This window comes from Solanum pennellii, chromosome 8 (genome assembly GCF_001406875.1).
Source record: "Solanum pennellii chromosome 8, SPENNV200".
Taxonomy (NCBI): domain Eukaryota; kingdom Viridiplantae; phylum Streptophyta; class Magnoliopsida; order Solanales; family Solanaceae; genus Solanum; species Solanum pennellii.
The window spans coordinates 18,271,063-18,289,282 of NC_028644.1; the positions used below are offsets into that span (position 1 = coordinate 18,271,063).

General features: G+C 35.5%; 1 protein-coding gene across 1 annotated transcript; it reads right to left on the reverse strand.

Annotated features, from left to right (window-relative positions):
* Positions 1-893: 893 nt before the first annotated feature.
* Positions 894-1,322, reverse strand: LOC107027518. Its single transcript, XM_015228670.1, has one exon. It carries the CDS (start codon positions 1,320-1,322, stop codon positions 894-896), a length of 429 nt encoding a protein of 142 aa, XP_015084156.1.
* Between the last annotated feature and the right edge of the window lie 16,898 nt (positions 1,323-18,220).

Genomic DNA, 18,220 nt, shown 5'->3' on the forward strand with positions numbered 1-18,220 from the left:
TTTGGTTCCCACTTGTTTTTAGACACCAAACACTACCTAAAAACATTCACTTAGCACACTCCAAGATACATTTTCCGAACATCACGGACGTTCTTGGACGTTTCACTTCCAAACACTCTCAAAATTTAAAAACTGACTTCTAATGCTAAAATTCACTATTTTATTATTAACTAATGAAACACATGTGAAGCTCTAGTTTGACCTATTTCATTTTTAGGGTTGTTACAATCTCCCACAATTAGAACAACATTCGTTCTTGAATGACACTACACACTTCCAATGACTTCAAAGACACAACTAGTAGCATACAACACATATATTAAAGGTCAAGACATTTACACTCAATGCACCAACTCAGAAGGAGCACCAACTTCACATCATTAAGCATTTAAGCAACAGAAGAAACTTTGGAAAATTTTCACAATTCAAATCACACACTTATTTCTTCATTCATGGAGAAACTACCTTCTCCTACATTTGATATGCTCATTACATCATAATAAATCTCAATCATGCCAATGACCTTTGTATCACATATTCACACATATCATAAAACATTGAAGAAATTTAAACAATATCATCAACTACACATTATAAGGGAAAGTTAGATTAACTACTATCTAGTCATATACCTATGATAACATTAAGAGAATGCAAAACATCACAGTATCAAAGAAACTCATAACATAAGGACACATGCAAAACCTACTAATGCAAGACTCCAAACCAAACCCAACTACCAAGGGTTTTGACCTCAAGCTTGTGTAAGAAGAAAAAGAAATATAAGGATATCAACTATCTTTATACCTAATTCATTCTCCCCCACATAGGGTAAACTTATCTAAAGCAAATCAAAACAATCATAAAGAACTTAGAAATTACCAAGGCCTTCACTACGGATTAGCCACTTCTTTAGCTTCGAGTGCGTAGAAATGGTTCCTCATAGGAGCATTCGGATCCGTACCACCATGAGGAGCTTGGTTGACCTCTTTCCCTTTTGCCTTGAGGTTGGGGCAATCTCTTATCTTATGACCCCTATTACCACATCCGAAGCAACACTCTTTGCCGGCAAGACACCTACCCAAGTGTTTCTTCCCAGAACTAGTACATCTAGGCCTCTCATAAGCATAACCACCTTCTTGAGAATTTTGGTTGGAATGTCTATCCTTGTTGCCCAAGGAAGAGCCATGATTATACAACCTCTTCTTAGACTTGGGTTGACTTGATTCATCCGACCTAGACCTCTTTCCATATCTAATCATCTCCCTAATCTTGGAATCTTCAATTTGTTGAGCATACACCATGAGCCTAAAGATATCCATATCGTTATGGAGCATAGCCGCACGATATTTTTTTTCTCAACCATACTAAATACCCCCATCACGAACTTATTCATCCTAGCCCTGTAGTTGGCTACCAAAGATTGGGCATATTTACAGAGTTGAGTGAACATGAGTGAATACTCCTCAACTGAATACTTATCCACCTTTGAAGAAGGTACAAGAATTTCCCTAACTTCCTCTCCCTCAACTCTATGAGAAACAACCTATCAAGAAAGGTTGTTTTGTACACTTCCCAATATATCGGACCTTCCCTTTGGGGTCTCTCATCCCTCCATTACTCAAACGACACTTGAGCCACATATTTTAATTGATAAGCAGCTAATTCCTTTTTTTCTCTAGGAGACACACCCGTAGCATCCACCGCTTTGAACACCTCATCTATGAAGCCTTGTGGATCTTCATCAACCTTAGTGTCATGGAAATTAAGAGGATTCATCCTCATGAAATCCTGGATTGTAGAAGTTGTAGTACTTGCATTTGGTTAAGGTCAAACTCCTATGAGAGGTTGAGCATCCACATGATTAGTGACGACATGAGCTTGAGTCGTCATGAGTTGAGTCAAAGCCCTTAGAACAACCCTTATCGCCGCATTAGTCATATCCCCTTCAACATAGGAAGCTTGAGGACCTTGGGGTATCTGAGGCAGTTGGGGCACTTGTGGTCCTTGAAGTACCAGAGGCGAAACCGATTCATTCAAAGCCTCGTGGTAAACTACTTGAACTTTCGCATTCCGTAGAGGAATTCTCTCGTTAGCTACTTCTCCCTCGTCCTTTCTAGTGGGTGTCCTTCTTGTATTCATGTCCTATAAACACAAGATAATAGTTTAAGAAAAAGGAACTTATAGAACTCAACTCTATGGTATAACACTAGAGTAATGAAGAAAATGAAACTTCTAACGCCCTATAGCCTCTCACTCATAGTGTGTCGCGATTCACACCGATGAACAAGACTTTACTAGGTTTTACTTGTGAGACTATGGACCCTAACCTATTTCCCAAAACCTTATGCTCTGGTACCAAGTTTGTAACGACCCACAAGTGCACCCTAGAAGTTAGGTCAACCTTACATCCGAACAAGGCATACTTGACCTTTCGAAGGTCTTGTACTAGCCTCTTAGTTATCATTCATTACATAAGAATGAAAAGGAGTGTGGAATATAAAACTTTTCACGATAAATAATAATAAGGTAAACATATTTTATATATACTAAGGATAGTCTCATCGTCAAAAGCATACTTAAGAAACGTCATAAATATCTTAGGGACACGATAATAAGTCTTAAAGAAGAACTAATGAAATAAAGACTATGCCCTCGAATATATGAGGACATATTTAGTCTTGAGAGAGTCGATTCCCAAGCTTGACTTCAAAACATCCGGTTGCTTCCAACATATACTTATAGAGTATAGAAAAGTATGAGGTTAGTACAAACATTGTAAAATGGCCTTATGCAAAATCATACAAAAAGGGACAATTTAGAATAAACATAAAAGTCGTGCTATTTTGATTAAAAAAAAACATCATGAATTAAGTTACAAGACATCATTTAAAACCATTATTTAGATCATAAGGCAAAACATCCATTTTTTCAACATAAGATAATACTTATACTGAACCCAAATTTACGCATGAACTACTATTATCCTAAGTTGTCAAAAGTCTCCCCTAAGTAAGACATAAGGAGATCGCCTGTACAACCTCCTCAATACCTACACAAGAGATCGTTAAGACTACTAGGGATAGGCTTACTTCATTTCATTTACACAAGTCACCACTGAATATCAAAGACACTATGGAAACATACATATAATTAGGAACTTCACATAAGAATTCCATCATCCAAGGAAACACCCAATTTACACTTGGTGCAATGTGAAAGTAGCATTTCATACTACCACTTTCACTTAGTGCTCCTTAGAAATAACCTTTGAATAGGCATATCACATTAATCACAGACTAAGCTTTCATCATGCAAGTATTAACATCAACATGCTTCCTTAACATTTAACATAAAGTCACACTACATTCATTTTCATTATATCATGACCCATTCATACATTTCATATAAGGACATAACAAGACTCCCTCCAAATGTCTACTTGTGCAATGGATAGGTAGCTTCCCATCAAACCATCCACCCTAAGTAGTACACCCTTAAGAAGACTTATTTCATTTACATATATTTGTGGGGTCTATCTTTAACCGACTTAGTCCATGAGAGCTTGACAAGGAATCCCGTTATTACCCTTACCGAATAAGGAATCCCTACTTGCTTAAGGTAGGGTCATATTCTTTAGCCTATACATGGATTCTCCAATAGCTACACCTACGCGGGCGCATAGTTAAGGGATAAGGAGGTTGATACTAAGTAACTCACTCTCTAAAGAGGATCACCCATTTCAAGAGGTATATTACATACAACATCTCTACTCACGAAGTGTACCCACCCCTTCTTCAAATCCTCTTAGTGCTAAGCATAACTTCCCTACGGAGTCTTAAACATTTTATTGACTATAGGTTAAGAGATAATTATTGAACACCCTTCTCAACTCACAAAAGGTATCCAACCTCCAACCTATATTTTGAAATCTCATCGGGAATATTGAGGTTACTACTGAACACTTCATCTCAACTCACGAAGAGTGTCAATCCCAAAATCCCCCCCTTTTCATACATTGGCATAGTAGGGATGGTCTAGAAACTTCATCGCTACTCACGATGAGTGTCTACCCTAAAATCCCCCATTTTCATTCATTGACTTCATTCATGTACTCATGTGTGTGTGTGTGAGTACATGTGAGCACACCTTTCACATAATGATCATCATTCTTAGCATTCACTTCTAGACATGCTCATACCCACATTTATCACAATTTAAACATTATAATAATTCACATATCAAACACATATTTCATTTAGATATAAACCATCAAGACAAGCACATTCAACCTTCTAACACGCATCATACATACATATATCAAAATCATTACCTCACATCACATATCATGCCTTCAAGGCCATTTAGACAATACAAATATAACATCATATACTTCAAGTAAACAACTCAAACAAAGGAGGACAATACCACTGAAGAGTTATTTCAACATAACTTAACCAAGACAGAACAACTTACCCTTCATCCAAACCTTCACCACCTATTCACAATTTATCATATAATCCATCATAAAATAGCCCCTAGGGGAGTAGAGAAAATAAATAAAACCATCAAGAAACACTAACTTTAACATTATCTAATAATACTCATTAAACCCATTTCATAAGCTAAAAGTTTATAAAAAAAAATAGACATGGTTCCATTTGGATTTTCACATTAAAAATAATTATTAAAAACTAAGAACAACTCATTTTAATAATCAAAACATTTTTATGCAAAGACCATACTTAGAGTCAAGGAATAAGGAAGCTTGAAGTTTTAAATCCTTTTTGAAATCTCTTTGAGATGGCTCCTTGAATGAATGAATGTTCTAGGTAAACTACCCTCCTTAATATTAAGAAACCCATGAATTTGGTGAAAAAAATGTGAAGAAGTTGGTCCTCTTCCTTGGAGCATGAAGCTTCTTGAAAATGGAGGGTTTTGACAAAAAGTTTGTGGAGAAAATTTATTTGATCTTTAGGGTTTGAATTGGTGGGCGAAATGAAGTTCAAAATGACCTAAGTCAGTCTACAAATGATCCCCAACGTTCCAAAAAGACCTCTACACTATTTGGACCCATTTTCAACTTCTAATTTGACTTAAAAACGACATGGCCAAATCTGGGACTTGGTTGCGCTTCGCGGAGGGAGCTACTGATTCTTGATTTTTTCCGCACTCTAAGGCAGTGAGCCTCGGGCAACCGGGGTGTCGCGAGGTGGGATTCATAATCTTCCTCCTTCATCGAACATTTTGGTCCTCGTTGGGGACCCTGAGGGTTATCCCCGAGGAGTTTTTCTTGAACATTTTGAACCTTGGTACATCCCTCCTGGTACTAGGGTAATCCTCATTGGTTTTTAAACACCAAAAACTACATAAAAACAATAACAAAGTCAAGGACACACTAGCACACCCCAAGGCACATTTTCTCTACATGATGACGTTCTTGGACGTTGGACTTCCAAACACTCCCAAACTTTAAAAACTGAATTCTAATGCTAAAATCAATATTTTAACTCATTCGTAACTCATGAAACACATGCAAAACTCTACTTTGACCTAGTTCATTTTTAGGGTCGTTATAGTAATAGACAAAATGGTTATGACCGAACTATTGTGATTTACTTTTTAGATGGTTAAATGTGAGATGAACTATTACACTATGATATTGTTAAATTTTAAGTGGGAATCCTTTGTAAGATTCATAAGCGAGGGTTCCCTGTAAGCCCCATATTTGATATGTGAGAAGTCAAAGTACACTTTGCTACATAGAAATTTTTAATTTTCTGCATTTTCTTTACCAATGATATGTGATGACAATTATTAAGTAGTTTTATAAGTCCTCTTCGAGAATAAAAATGCAAGTTACACCTAGGGGATACATTGGGTCGTAAAAACATGGTATCAGAGCGTTAGGTTGAGTAATATTTGGATTGATGTCTCACTAAACCACGTCTATGTAGGTACTTATTCATAATTGTGAAGCGCGCCATACTTATGAATGAGAGACTATCTGATGCTTAGGAACCTTCACTCTCTTTTTATTACATAGTCATGCCTAAAAGTCCTAGCTCTATTTAGTCCTTTTTTTTCTAACTTCTTTCTTGTGCTTATAGGCAATGAATACAAGAAGGAACAATGGACGAAGGTCCGAAGAGGTGAATTTGAATGAGGTGGTTCCCCCTCAAACTTCTAAAAACCCTCAAGTTCCAATGAAGAAAGGTGTATGTCTTATGTCAATATAAGGTCGGCCATAATAATTTGACTCATGTTTTGGCTACCTAGGTTGCTAGTGATACAATGGTGAAAGTGAACACCAATGTTTACACTGCAGCTTCAAGGATTAGGGATTTCACAAGGATGAATCCTCCTAGTTTGTATGGTTCTAAGTTGGAGGAGGACCCACAAGGGTTCATTGAAGAAGTGTTAAATCTTGATTCTATGGGTATTTCTTCTCAAGAAAAGGCGGAACTAGCCACCTACAGCCTCAAAGATGTGGCTCATGTTTGGTATAAGCAATGGAGGGATGAGTGGCCGCTTATAGAAGATGGATTACTTGGGGAGATTTCAAGACAACTTTCCTTGATAGCTTATTTCCCTTAGAATTAAGGGAGAGAAAAATGGAAGAATTCATCAATATTCGTCAAGGGGGTATGAGAGGGAAGGAGTATAGTCTCAAGTTCACTCAACTATCAATGCATGATCCTACTATTGTTGCGGATTCTAGGGCTAAGATGAACAAATTTCTTATGAGGATATCCAATCTTGTGGTTAATGAGTGTAGGTCGGCTATGTTGATTTTTAGCATGGACATCTCTTGTATCATGGTTCATGCCAAACAAATTGAGGAGAAAAATGTTAAGCGAGTTTATAGGGAGTTGAAGAAGGTGAGAACCGAAGAGGGGAATTCTTCTAAAAGTAGGCATGATGTACAAGACAAACAAAGGTACAAAAAGTGGTTTTCACAATCAAGGCTCTCCTAATGCTCCAAATCTAGGGTTTTCCCTCTATCATGGGACTTCTTTGCAAAACCAAATCATGAATTAATTGTGATGAAAAATGATGAATTAATTTTTTTTAAGAATATATTGATGGTCAAATGATGATTTCGTATGAGATTTGTCTAGATCCATGTCCTTTCTCAAATTTCATGAAAACTTTAAATTGATAATGTGAATTGTGAAGATCATGAACATATAGAATGACTACAATGTTTCTAATTATGTAATTGCTTCTTTAATATACCTTGTTTATGTAATTTGTTATGTATTCCTTGTAATGGAAGTATGAATGTTCTTGGAAGGGACAAGGAAGGTATGTTTATTGGTTCTTGTTGAATTAAATTGTGAATTATGTGTTACTTAGATAGTATTGCTTCTATGTCTTATATGTGGTTGTCGTGAGTGATCCACTGGTTGTTTAAAGTACAATCAGACTAGGCATTTTAAGAGAGAGTGCCCACAGAACAATCAAGGAAGTGGTAAAGAGGGCAACAAAGACTAGTCTGCATTAGTTGCTCCACTAGACAGGGATGCACCTATGGGATCTACTTTCGGTACTCTCGGGGGGACAAACAGCTTAAATGATCTCATCAATCATTAAGTTAATAAGAATTTGTTATATGTTTTTACTGGTATGATTCAAATCTTCTACTTTCCTTTTTATGCTTTATTAGACACAAGAGCGACTTAATCTTTTCTAACTGCATATGTTGCCATGAACTTTGATATTATTCTTTAGCAACTTAGTGAACCATTGAGTGTTTCCACACCGATTGATGAATCCATTATATCATAAAGAGTTTATCGTGATTCTACCATTTTCGTCAATCACAAGTGTATCATAGATGATTTTGTTGAGCTAGACATGGTAAAATTTTATATTATTGTTGGTATGTACTAAGATCATGTCTACTATGCCTCAATTGATTTTCGAACTCGAGTAGTCAAGTTTCAGTTTCCAAATGAGGAAGTCTTAGAATGGAGAAGAAGTTCAACAGTGCCTAAGTGTCACTTCATTTCAAACCGTAAGGCAAGCAAGTTTGTTTCTAAGGGATGTGTCTATCACTTAGTCCTTGTTTATGACTCTAGTGTTGAGATATCCCTTATACACTTAGTTCTAGTAGTAAAAGTGTAAGATACTAGAAGTTACTTAGGTGAATAGAAAGACTAACATGGTTGTCAAGATGTTTTAATGTCCTAAAATGGTCTATAATGTTTCATTTAGAAAGTGCATAAGACTTTAGGTGCATTGGAAGGGAAACGTCAAGGGACGACTAAGATATTTGACGACTAAGTCACCTATGCTCCTCATGCGTAGTTATGTGACAATATTTGTTATTGATGAGGTTATAATGTACTTGAATGATTTATTATTGTGCATATTGGAAGTGTGCCAATTTTCGTGAAGTTTGGAGGTCAAACGTCCAAGAACGTCCATGACGTTCCAAAAGGTTTGCCTTGAAATGACCTTGCGTGTCTAAGCATGTTTCTGCGAGTTTTACTTGTTTTTTTGGATGAAATTTATAAGAGAGGTCGTAAACTCATATAAGAGAACGTTTGGGTTGGAAACGTCTAGGAAAACATCCCCAAGGACCATCCAAGGGTTCATTAGGAAGGACACACGACGGTAGCCAAAACTGCCAAAGGCAGTCCCACCTACAAATGGAAAACGATTGGCTGCGGCCGGGTCGACGATCCGTAGGTTGATGAATTTGATATATACATATACTATGGATCTAAGCTCCCATTTTCCAGGCTCTGATCCAATCGACGTAGCACAGTATGGTCTATAATTGGACTAACGTCTCGTCGTTTGGCAACTGTCCGTGAGGTTGTGTTCTGCACATGTGCACTGTAAGTTGCAAGGGTAAATTTTTAAATTCACTCACTTCAAAATAAAAATTTGGGCAGTTCCTAAAGGTTCTTTTGGGTATTTTATTTATGTTTATAATCCTTTAACGCATAGAAAAATTCATTCTTCAAAATCAAAAGGAAAAATATCCTAGAATTTCCCTAAAACTTCAATGAAGCCAAAACTCAAGGAAGATCTTAGATTGGAGATTTGAGTGGTTATTACTCATCATAATTGAGTATTATCATCATTTAGGTGTGTTGTTTATCCTTGAAACTCTTTTCATCTAGGAGCCAAAATTAAATGAAGTTTTCAAAGTTGAACTTGGCCAATTTTATAATTTGTCCATGGCTTCTTGCGTAAAAGATTTTTAGTCATTGTATATTGACTGAATTGTTTTTAATTATATGATTTTAGATCAATCAAACTGCGAACCCATGTAATTGATTAACCCTACTTTTTGACTACTTTATGGGTTACTTGTTGTTGACTTAATGCTTATGAATTCTAGTGTAGTTTTCTATAAACTATTGAATGATGTAAGAATTGTACTCAATTGATGTATGGGTTGTCTTAGATTCATAAATCTATATTTAATTAACCTAGATTCATTAAGTATTATGATCTATGCATTGAATTGATGTTCATTGCCATGGGTAAGGGCCTATTGATATTGAATTGGATTAATTTGGCAAGGATTGAAGTGGAGAGAATGGATTGGTGGTATACTGCATTAATTCTCTTTATTTTATGTAATTTAGATCTTGAATTATGATGTGATTTGTATGTCCCAATTATGGTGGCGATGTTATGTGAATAATGTGGTCTTGTCGGTGTTACTTTATGTATTATGATGATGATGTCCTTGTCGGCACTACTTGAAGTAATATGATGTTTTGTGTAGTTGATTATGTGAAGTATGATCGTATCTACCTACATTTTAACTAATATGAATGTATTTTTCTCTTCTATTGATGCTATTTAGGTGATCATGTTAGACTATGATTATGTTCTTGTATGTGTAATCTTAGAGTTGATGCATGATTATTCCTAATTAGGTATTGAGTCTTATGTTGTCTATATTTATTATGTTATATTAGTGTACAAGGTGACGTAAAGGTGATGAAGGTTTTGCCTTTGTGCTTCTGGAATCTGATATGCAATATGTGATAATGTGAAGTCTTAGAGTGTCTTGCGTGGTAGACTTGTCTCCCTTACTTGATGCATGTATGAATGTGAATATGAGATATCTTGAATTAGAATGCTAAATTATCTTAATCTTGTATGCATGAATGACATGATATCTTGAAATATATTAAGAGGTTCCTTTCTGTGAAACCTTAAACCAAGTGGTAAGAATATGAAACTTGAAGTTGAAAGTCGTAATGGTATCCTTCTTGTAGTGAATGATGGACTTAGGGTTGGTTGTCTGGAAAAACATCATACCAATTCTTAGGAGAGTCATTATGAGCTATATTGTCTCTATTGACAAGCAGCCCTAGGGGACCTCTTTGGTAGGGTAAAGATAATCGGGTTATGAACCTTATATGGAACCCCTTTTTATGAACCTTTAATGTGAATTAGTCTATGAAAATGAACGTTAGCACCGAGTGAGTATGGTAAGGGGAGTAAGTCTAGTTAAAGAATGAAGCTAGAATGCAAAGTAAGACCTTCATATTCCCTAACCATGTGCCTACATGGGATCTGTCCAAGTCCTACCAGTGGCAAGTACAACACCCTCCATCGGAGCAGGTTAAAACTCCGGATTATATGTTTCGCTACCATTGCCTATGTCGTTTATTGCCTATTCATATAAATATTGGATACCTACTAGTATTGGAGAATTTTTATGAAGTTTAGGTGGTTGGAAAATTTTTATGAATTTCCTCTATGTGATGAATGTCTCTTAATTAACTAATGAATTAATGAATTATGTTAGAAAGCATTAAAATGAATGAGTACCTAATCTAGAGTACCTTAAAGATTCCCTAGTTAAAGTTTGAAGGGGCATAAGGGATGACCTCTTCATGTCTTGTCTAGGGAAATCTTGAGAATGACTCTAGTAAGAAAAGTTGGTTGATACTTTGGGAATTATCTAAAGTTAGGAAGTCTTAATCGAAAAAAATTCGTAAGGACCGGAGCGAAAAACCTCTCCTGACCATTGGAGAATGAGAAAACCATTCCTACGGGCCTTGAACTATGATGAATGGAGTAAGAATTCCGGGTTAGGTCCTGAGAATTTACATCTAGGTGCTTGTCTAGTTCCCAGTGAGACCGTTGATTTTGTGAAGGCAAGAGGTTATACACGTTATGTGTTTTGGTGTCTTGTAAATGTGTATATCTCATTTTAAGTAGTCTTGAGGATCATTTAGGTATTCTTAGAGAGGGGGTTTGGGCGGTCTTTCTTTTTATTGCTTCAGTGAGTCTTGAGATAACCTTTAATGAGAAAATTACATACTCGAAGTGTTGTATATGAACTAGAATCACTTCACTTTAACAATCAGGAAGTTAACTATAAAGTGAACTAGTTCACTGCAATGTTGCTCCTAAAAATGTGATGAATTGATTAAGTGACTTCTTATGTTTTTCTAAGGTGTTAAATATTGTTATTATGATTAAATTATGATATTTAAATCATAAGATACATATTTCTAATAAATGTCACTTTTCATGATTTTTACGCATTATTTCATGCTTAGTACATGTGGTTGTACTATTTCCATGTTTTATCTATCTCTATAGTGGTTGGTAAGTGAGGATCATTGGGAAGCAAGACTTTAATCATAGAATTATTCAAGTAAACTTGAATTATCTCCTCATTTGAATCGAGCGAATAGATGTCTTTTTATTTCTTTTATTGAAGTATTGTAATAGACTTAGTAGTACTATATTTCTATTGTGTATGGGTCGTGTCCCATGTATTCTTGCGTTTAATATTTAATGAGATGAGGTTTAATATTTCTTATGAGTTTTATATGAAAGATATTTTAAATACTATGAAAATGTTTGTGAAAAGTTTTAATTCCGCAAATACTTTTCACTATGTATATGCAATGAATGATACGAAAGAGCTTGTATAAGACCTCCGAAAGGTCAAGTACGCCAGTTGCATTTTAATAGTACTATATATTCTAAGGTGTGGTGTCAAGATGTGACAAAAAGTGTTCCTAGAAGTCTTTCGAGATGATCTTCTAGGAGTCTTTCATGAGAGAGATATAGACTTTTGTATAGATTTACATTCAAATACTCGTTGTATCTCTATCCCTCCATATAGAATGACACCTAAAGATCTTAAAGAGTTTGAAGAACACTTAAAATATCCCTTATATAAGGGTTTCATTTTACCAAGTGTCTCACCTTGGGACGCTCCAATCTTCTTTGTTACAGAGAAGGATGGGTCCCTTAAGGATGTGTTTAGATTACCGTCAATTAACCATGGTTAATATCAAGATAAATTATCCTCTTCCAAGTATAGATGATCTTTTCGATCAACTTCATGGTGCTTCTGGTTTTCCCAAGATTGACCTAATATCATGCTCCCACAAGATGAAATTTAGAGAATGTGACATTTAAAAGACAACTTTTAGAACCAGATATAGACATTATGAGTTTTTGGTCATGTCATTTGAGTTGACCAATGAACCTGCAACATTCATGGATATTATGAATAGAATCTTCAAACCTTATATGGATATCTTTGTTCTCGTCTTCATTGATGACATACTAAATATTGAAGGAATGAAGAAGATTATGTTAGTCACCTTAATATAGTCCTTTAGTCTTTGAAAAATATGGAGTTATATGCTAAGTTCTCAAAATGTGAGTTTTGGCTTAATTCTATGGCATTGTTCGGACATATAATTTCCCATGATGGGATTATAGTTTATACCAAAGGATATAAGCTGTTCAGAGTTAGCCTAGACCCAATTCTCTAAAACATATAAGGAGTTTCTTGGGTTTGGCGGGCTACTTTAGAAGGTTTATTGAGGTGTTTTGATGTATCTCGTCTCCTTTGACCATGTTGACTTAGAAAACAATGAATTTTCAACGTCTGAAGCTAGTGAGAAAAGTTTCCAGGATTTGAAGAAGAGGTTGACTACTTCCCCAGTCTTGTCCTTGCCAGAATGAACTCAAGGTTTTGTGGTGTATTCTGATGCATCTATAGTATGTTTGGGTTGTGTGTTAATCCAAAATGGAAAAATTATAACTTATGCCTCCACACAGTTTAATGTTCATGAAAAGAATTACCCTATTGATGACTCAGAGTTGGCTACTGTAGTTTTCTCCTTGAACATATGGTGTCACTATTTGTATGGTGTTCATGTGGATATCTTTACTGATCACAAAAGGCTACAACATGTATTTACTTAGAGATAACTTAATCTCACACAAATGAGGTGGTTAGATCTACTCTAAGATTATGACATAAGAATTCTTTACCACCCAGGTATGGCTAATGTTGGGGTTGATGCCTTAAGCAGGTTGTGTATGGGTAGTGTCGCTCATCTGGAGGAAGATAAGAAGGAACTAGTAAAAGATTTGCATAGACTTACAGGCTTATAAGTCCGACTCATGGATTCCACAAAAGGAAGAATAGTGGTTACTAATGAAGCTGGGTCATCATTACTTTAAGAAATGAAGGAGAAGAAAGACCAAGATCTCATTTTATTTGAATTGAAGGCAATTGTTCATAAGCAATGAGTATTAGCTTTGAACAAGGTGGGGACAATTTTTTAAGGTATCAAGGTAGATTGTGTGCACCTATGGTGGATGAACTTCAAGAGAGGATCACAGAGGAAGCTCATATCTCTAGATATTCCATTCATCCAAGTTCCACAAAGATGTAGCGCGATTTAAGAGAAATATATTGGTGGAATGGTATGAAGATAGTCATTACAAAATTTGTTTCAAAGTTCCCGAACTTTCAACAAGTTAAAGTAGAGCACAAAAGTCCTAGAGGTTTGGATAAAAATATAGAACCTCTAGAATGGAAGTTGGAGATGATTAATATAGACTTAATCACAAGGTTACCAAGGTCTCGCATACAACATGATTCAACTTGGGTGATTGTCGATAGAATGAAAAAATAAGCACACTTCTTGCAAGTAAAGATTAATCATTCAGCAAATGATTATGCAAAGTTATATAATCAGGAAGTGTTGAGACTTCATGGTGTCCTATTTTCGATCATTTCATATAGAGGTGCACAACTCAATGCATAATTATAGAATTTTTTCCAAAAAGGATTGGATTCAAAGGTGAACTTAATAAATTCTTTTCTTTCTCCGACGGACGGGAAAGCGTACCATACTATGAAGACCTTAGATAAAATGTTGAGGTATTGTGTGATTGATTTTAAGGGGAGATGGTATGATCACCTACATTTAATTGAGTTTGCTTACAACAATAATTATCATTTGAGAATCCAAATGGCTACATATGAAGCCCTTTATGGGAGATGATGTTGATCTACTATTGGGTGATCCGATGTTTGTGTTGCACGATTGATAAGAAAAGATCTAGTTCACCAAGATATGGAGAAGATGAAAGTGATTTCCGAAAGATTGAAAAAGGCACATAGTCAAAATTCCTAGACAGTTGTTAGGAGAATGCTGTTGGAGTTTGGATGGGATTCTTGGGTGTGCTTAAAGGTTTCACCCGTGAAAGGTTTTATGAGGTTTGGTAAGAAGATGAAACTTAGTCCCCGGTATATTGGACCTTATTGCATAGCCAAACGAGTTGACAATGTAGTTTATGAGTTAGAGCTACCACAAAAGTTGGTAGCAGTTCATCCAATGTTTCACATCTTTATATTGAAGAAATTCATGGGCGGTTCTTGAGTTATCATACTAAGTTAAAATGTGGGGGATTAAGGAGAGCTTATCACATGAACAGATTCCGGTTCAGATTTTAGGTCAGATAGTTTGCTAGTCGAGAATAAAAATGGTTGCATCAACTAAGATCCTTTGGAGGAACCAATTTTTTCAAGAGGCTAGTTTGAAGCAATGGAGTATATTAAAAAGATATGTCCACTTCTCTTTGAAACCGGAGAAAAATTCACATCAAGTTGCTAATTCTCTTCAAGTACTTTATAAACAATGAGTAACCACGTCGTTAATTGCATTTGTTTGTAGAGTGTTAAACGTTATGTTACTATCCTTAGCGTAGGGAAAGAAATATAATTTGAGGATGAATGTTTCCAATGGGGATATAGTAAAACCTCACAATTTGAAATGGATAAAAATAAGCTAAGAAATTTAAAATATTCATATTTGGAAACGAAAGGAAAAATCTAGAAAAATTTCCTAAATTAAGAAAGTGAGTTTTAATATGTTCAAAACCATGACTTCTAGCTCAGGATGAGTTAGAGGTAGTTCTTGATATGGTTGGAAATTCCTTGGGTAGATATTCCAAAGCTGCTGAGTTTGCCCAATTTCGATATCGTATGAGTGAGATATGGCTATCGAAAGTTGGGATGTTAAAGTGGGGAAATATCCAACCTGGATTTAAAGAATGGCAAACTAGTCTTTTGACTAATTAATTTACTATTTCGTTTTTAGGTGTTTATTGGGGTAAAACTTAAGTTTAGTTCATATTGGATATTAAACTTAATGTTAGGGCATGGAGAAGAGAGAAAAGAAGAAGGAAAATGAGAAATAGACATGAATTCATTGAGAATGTCAAGATTAGCGAGTGGATTTCATCGGTGATGATCCCTATCAAGGTACGTGAGATCTTTTAATGTTAGGTCAGTTCACCGACACACCAAACTTTTTTCAACATAGTAATTTCGATTTGGATGAATTATACAAGTTATGTTCGTAAAGAACCTTGTTGAATTCTTGTTGATTAAGTTATTGGATTTCTATCGTATATTATATTCCTATTTCTGAGTTATTTTTTTGAGTTAAATATCATGGGTATTTAGGGTAGTAATGATCCTATGTGTTTGGGAAATTAACCATGAAATTTTATAGGGTTTAGAGATGAAAAACGAAGAAGAAAAGTTTGATATTTTCTAGGAAATGGTTTAGGCACTGCGCCTGCCAGAGCTCTACAAAGGTCTTTTGAACTTTTACCTTTGGCACGTTGCGCCAGCTAGAGCGCCATAGAATGTTCTCTGAACTTTGAGGTTGGCTCCCTATGACTTTCAGAGCCTCACGGATGCGAGTTCTCCCCATTCTTTCCCCCCACCCCCACTTTTTTGGACTACTTCCTATGTAATGTACCCACGTTTCTTTGTTGATTCAAACACTCTAAGGTACATCTAAACATCATGAAATCATATACAAATAGGAGATCATGAACCTAGGATCTAGAATCCAATTCAAGAGAAATTAATATCAAAGTTGAAGAGATTAAGATTCAAGTATAGAAGTTTAGAAGAAAGTCAAAGCAAAGTTCTTAAGAGTTCAGAAGCGTCTTTAACAATGTTTTAACTTTTTTTAAGACTCAAGTTTTAAGCTAAGTAAAGATCAAAGATTAAGCAGTAAATTTGATGTTCATTTCTTCAAAAGTATACGGCGAATAAGTATTCCTAAAGAGATATAATACGTTTTCACATTTAACTAACAACTGAAGCTAGGATTTCCAAAGAGCCTTCAGGCTAGTTTTCATAAAAGAGTAATAACATTCTAAAATAAAGAAAGAAAGGAAAATGTGATATCCAAGATAGAGTTTAAGCTATGTTTTTGAGAACTAATCTCAAATCATAGATGAATTGTGTTTTAAAATAATAAGAGGAAGAATATTATGGGAGTATTATTTAGCACCAATTCGGGGACAAGCATGAGTTCAGAGAACTCCCATCTCCACAAAACCATGCAGCCACCATGTGTAGAAAGAGTTCATACTTTTTAGATGAAACTTTTTCACAGAAGAATAGTGGATCCATTAGGCAATTCAGGTGTTATACATTTTTCTAGGTGTAGGATTAGCTGGGAGCGTTAGCTAGATCGTTATATTATCATTATAGCTCTTGTGTGAGGGTTTTTTGGGTAGAGAAATTCCCGCCGAAGTAAAATATAATTATATATACACATAAATTTATTTGTATCTTTACGTACACCCTAGATTTAAATGTATTCTGTCATATATTAAAAGTTTACGACATGTTTTCAAATTGTTTTTCTTTCTGTTGCACTCGCTTTTTAATTGATCTGCACTTAAATGAGTTTGTCGTATTGAATTAAGTTATTCATAAGTGGAGTAGTCAAGGTAAGTGTTGCTTCTTACTATTTTTAAGCTTAAGTTGTTTTAACACTCAAACTCGCATACTTGCACATTCAATCTATTGATGCCACTAGGTGTGCATGGTCATATGATGCATATGTAGGCAAATAGAATAACAATCCGGCGTACTGTTGATCTAATGATCACCTTCGAGGCAGTTGGTGAGCCTCCTTTCATCCCTGCGGACATCTTTTATCATTGTTTTGCATAGATTTCAGTGGTTAGGTTGATTTGGGGCCCTGCCCTAACATCCATCTTTATTTTTTGAGGCTTCACAAACAAATAACATTAGTTCTTTATTCTTATTCATTTATGTTGTATAAGTTTAAGACTTACTTTGTCGTTGTGGATGAATTAGTAATTTAAAGTTATTTTCCTTAAGTTATTCTTCGTTTGTTAAATCTTTAACTGAGTTAAGAAAGCCACACCAAGGATTTGCATGGGCCAGAAATCGTTCTCGTGAGTCGGCCACGCCCAGGGTGTAGGCTTGGGACGTGACACACTTTCTTATTACCTTTTCCCCCTCACCTTAACGTGACCATTAGGTAACAGTTTGGTGCAATACTTTGATGGTGTCCCATAAAACTATCCACACAAAATCATCACCCTAAGGTAACCAAAGGTGAACTCATTATACAACTTTTCCATTTCTTCACAATGAGCCACACATAAGCGATATGAATATTAGGTAAAATCCATGATTATTACATGTGTACCATAACATAACGTGACCCCTAAGTCCTACATATTAAATGTGCAAGTATCCTCCCATCCTACTACTAACGCCAAGTATTCCTTTGAATCTATCATATACAATTCATATTCATATTCATCAAGCATAATAAGATAGTCATTCATCATACAAATCTATTATATTATGCATTTATTTGAGACACATTTATGCATTTAGTGGACTTTCACACATTACTCATAAGGACTTTGGGAAGTCACTATACCACCTTCAAAGCCTAGTCGTGCCATGTGTAGATACTATCCTATACAACTACCTAGAAATCGTAGAACCTATCAAGTAACTAGATTTCACATCCCATATGATGGGAATAGGAATTAAACATCATAGACCATGCAAGCTTGAAAATGGAATCTAGTGTCTTCCCCAAATAGGAAAGAGGTGTTCGAC

Bases quoted from the DNA above. Each gene is read 5' to 3' on its own strand.
- LOC107027518 (XM_015228670.1), bottom strand. From the start codon at position 1,322: ATGGATATCTTTAGGCTCATGGTGTATGCTCAACAAATTGAAGATTCC.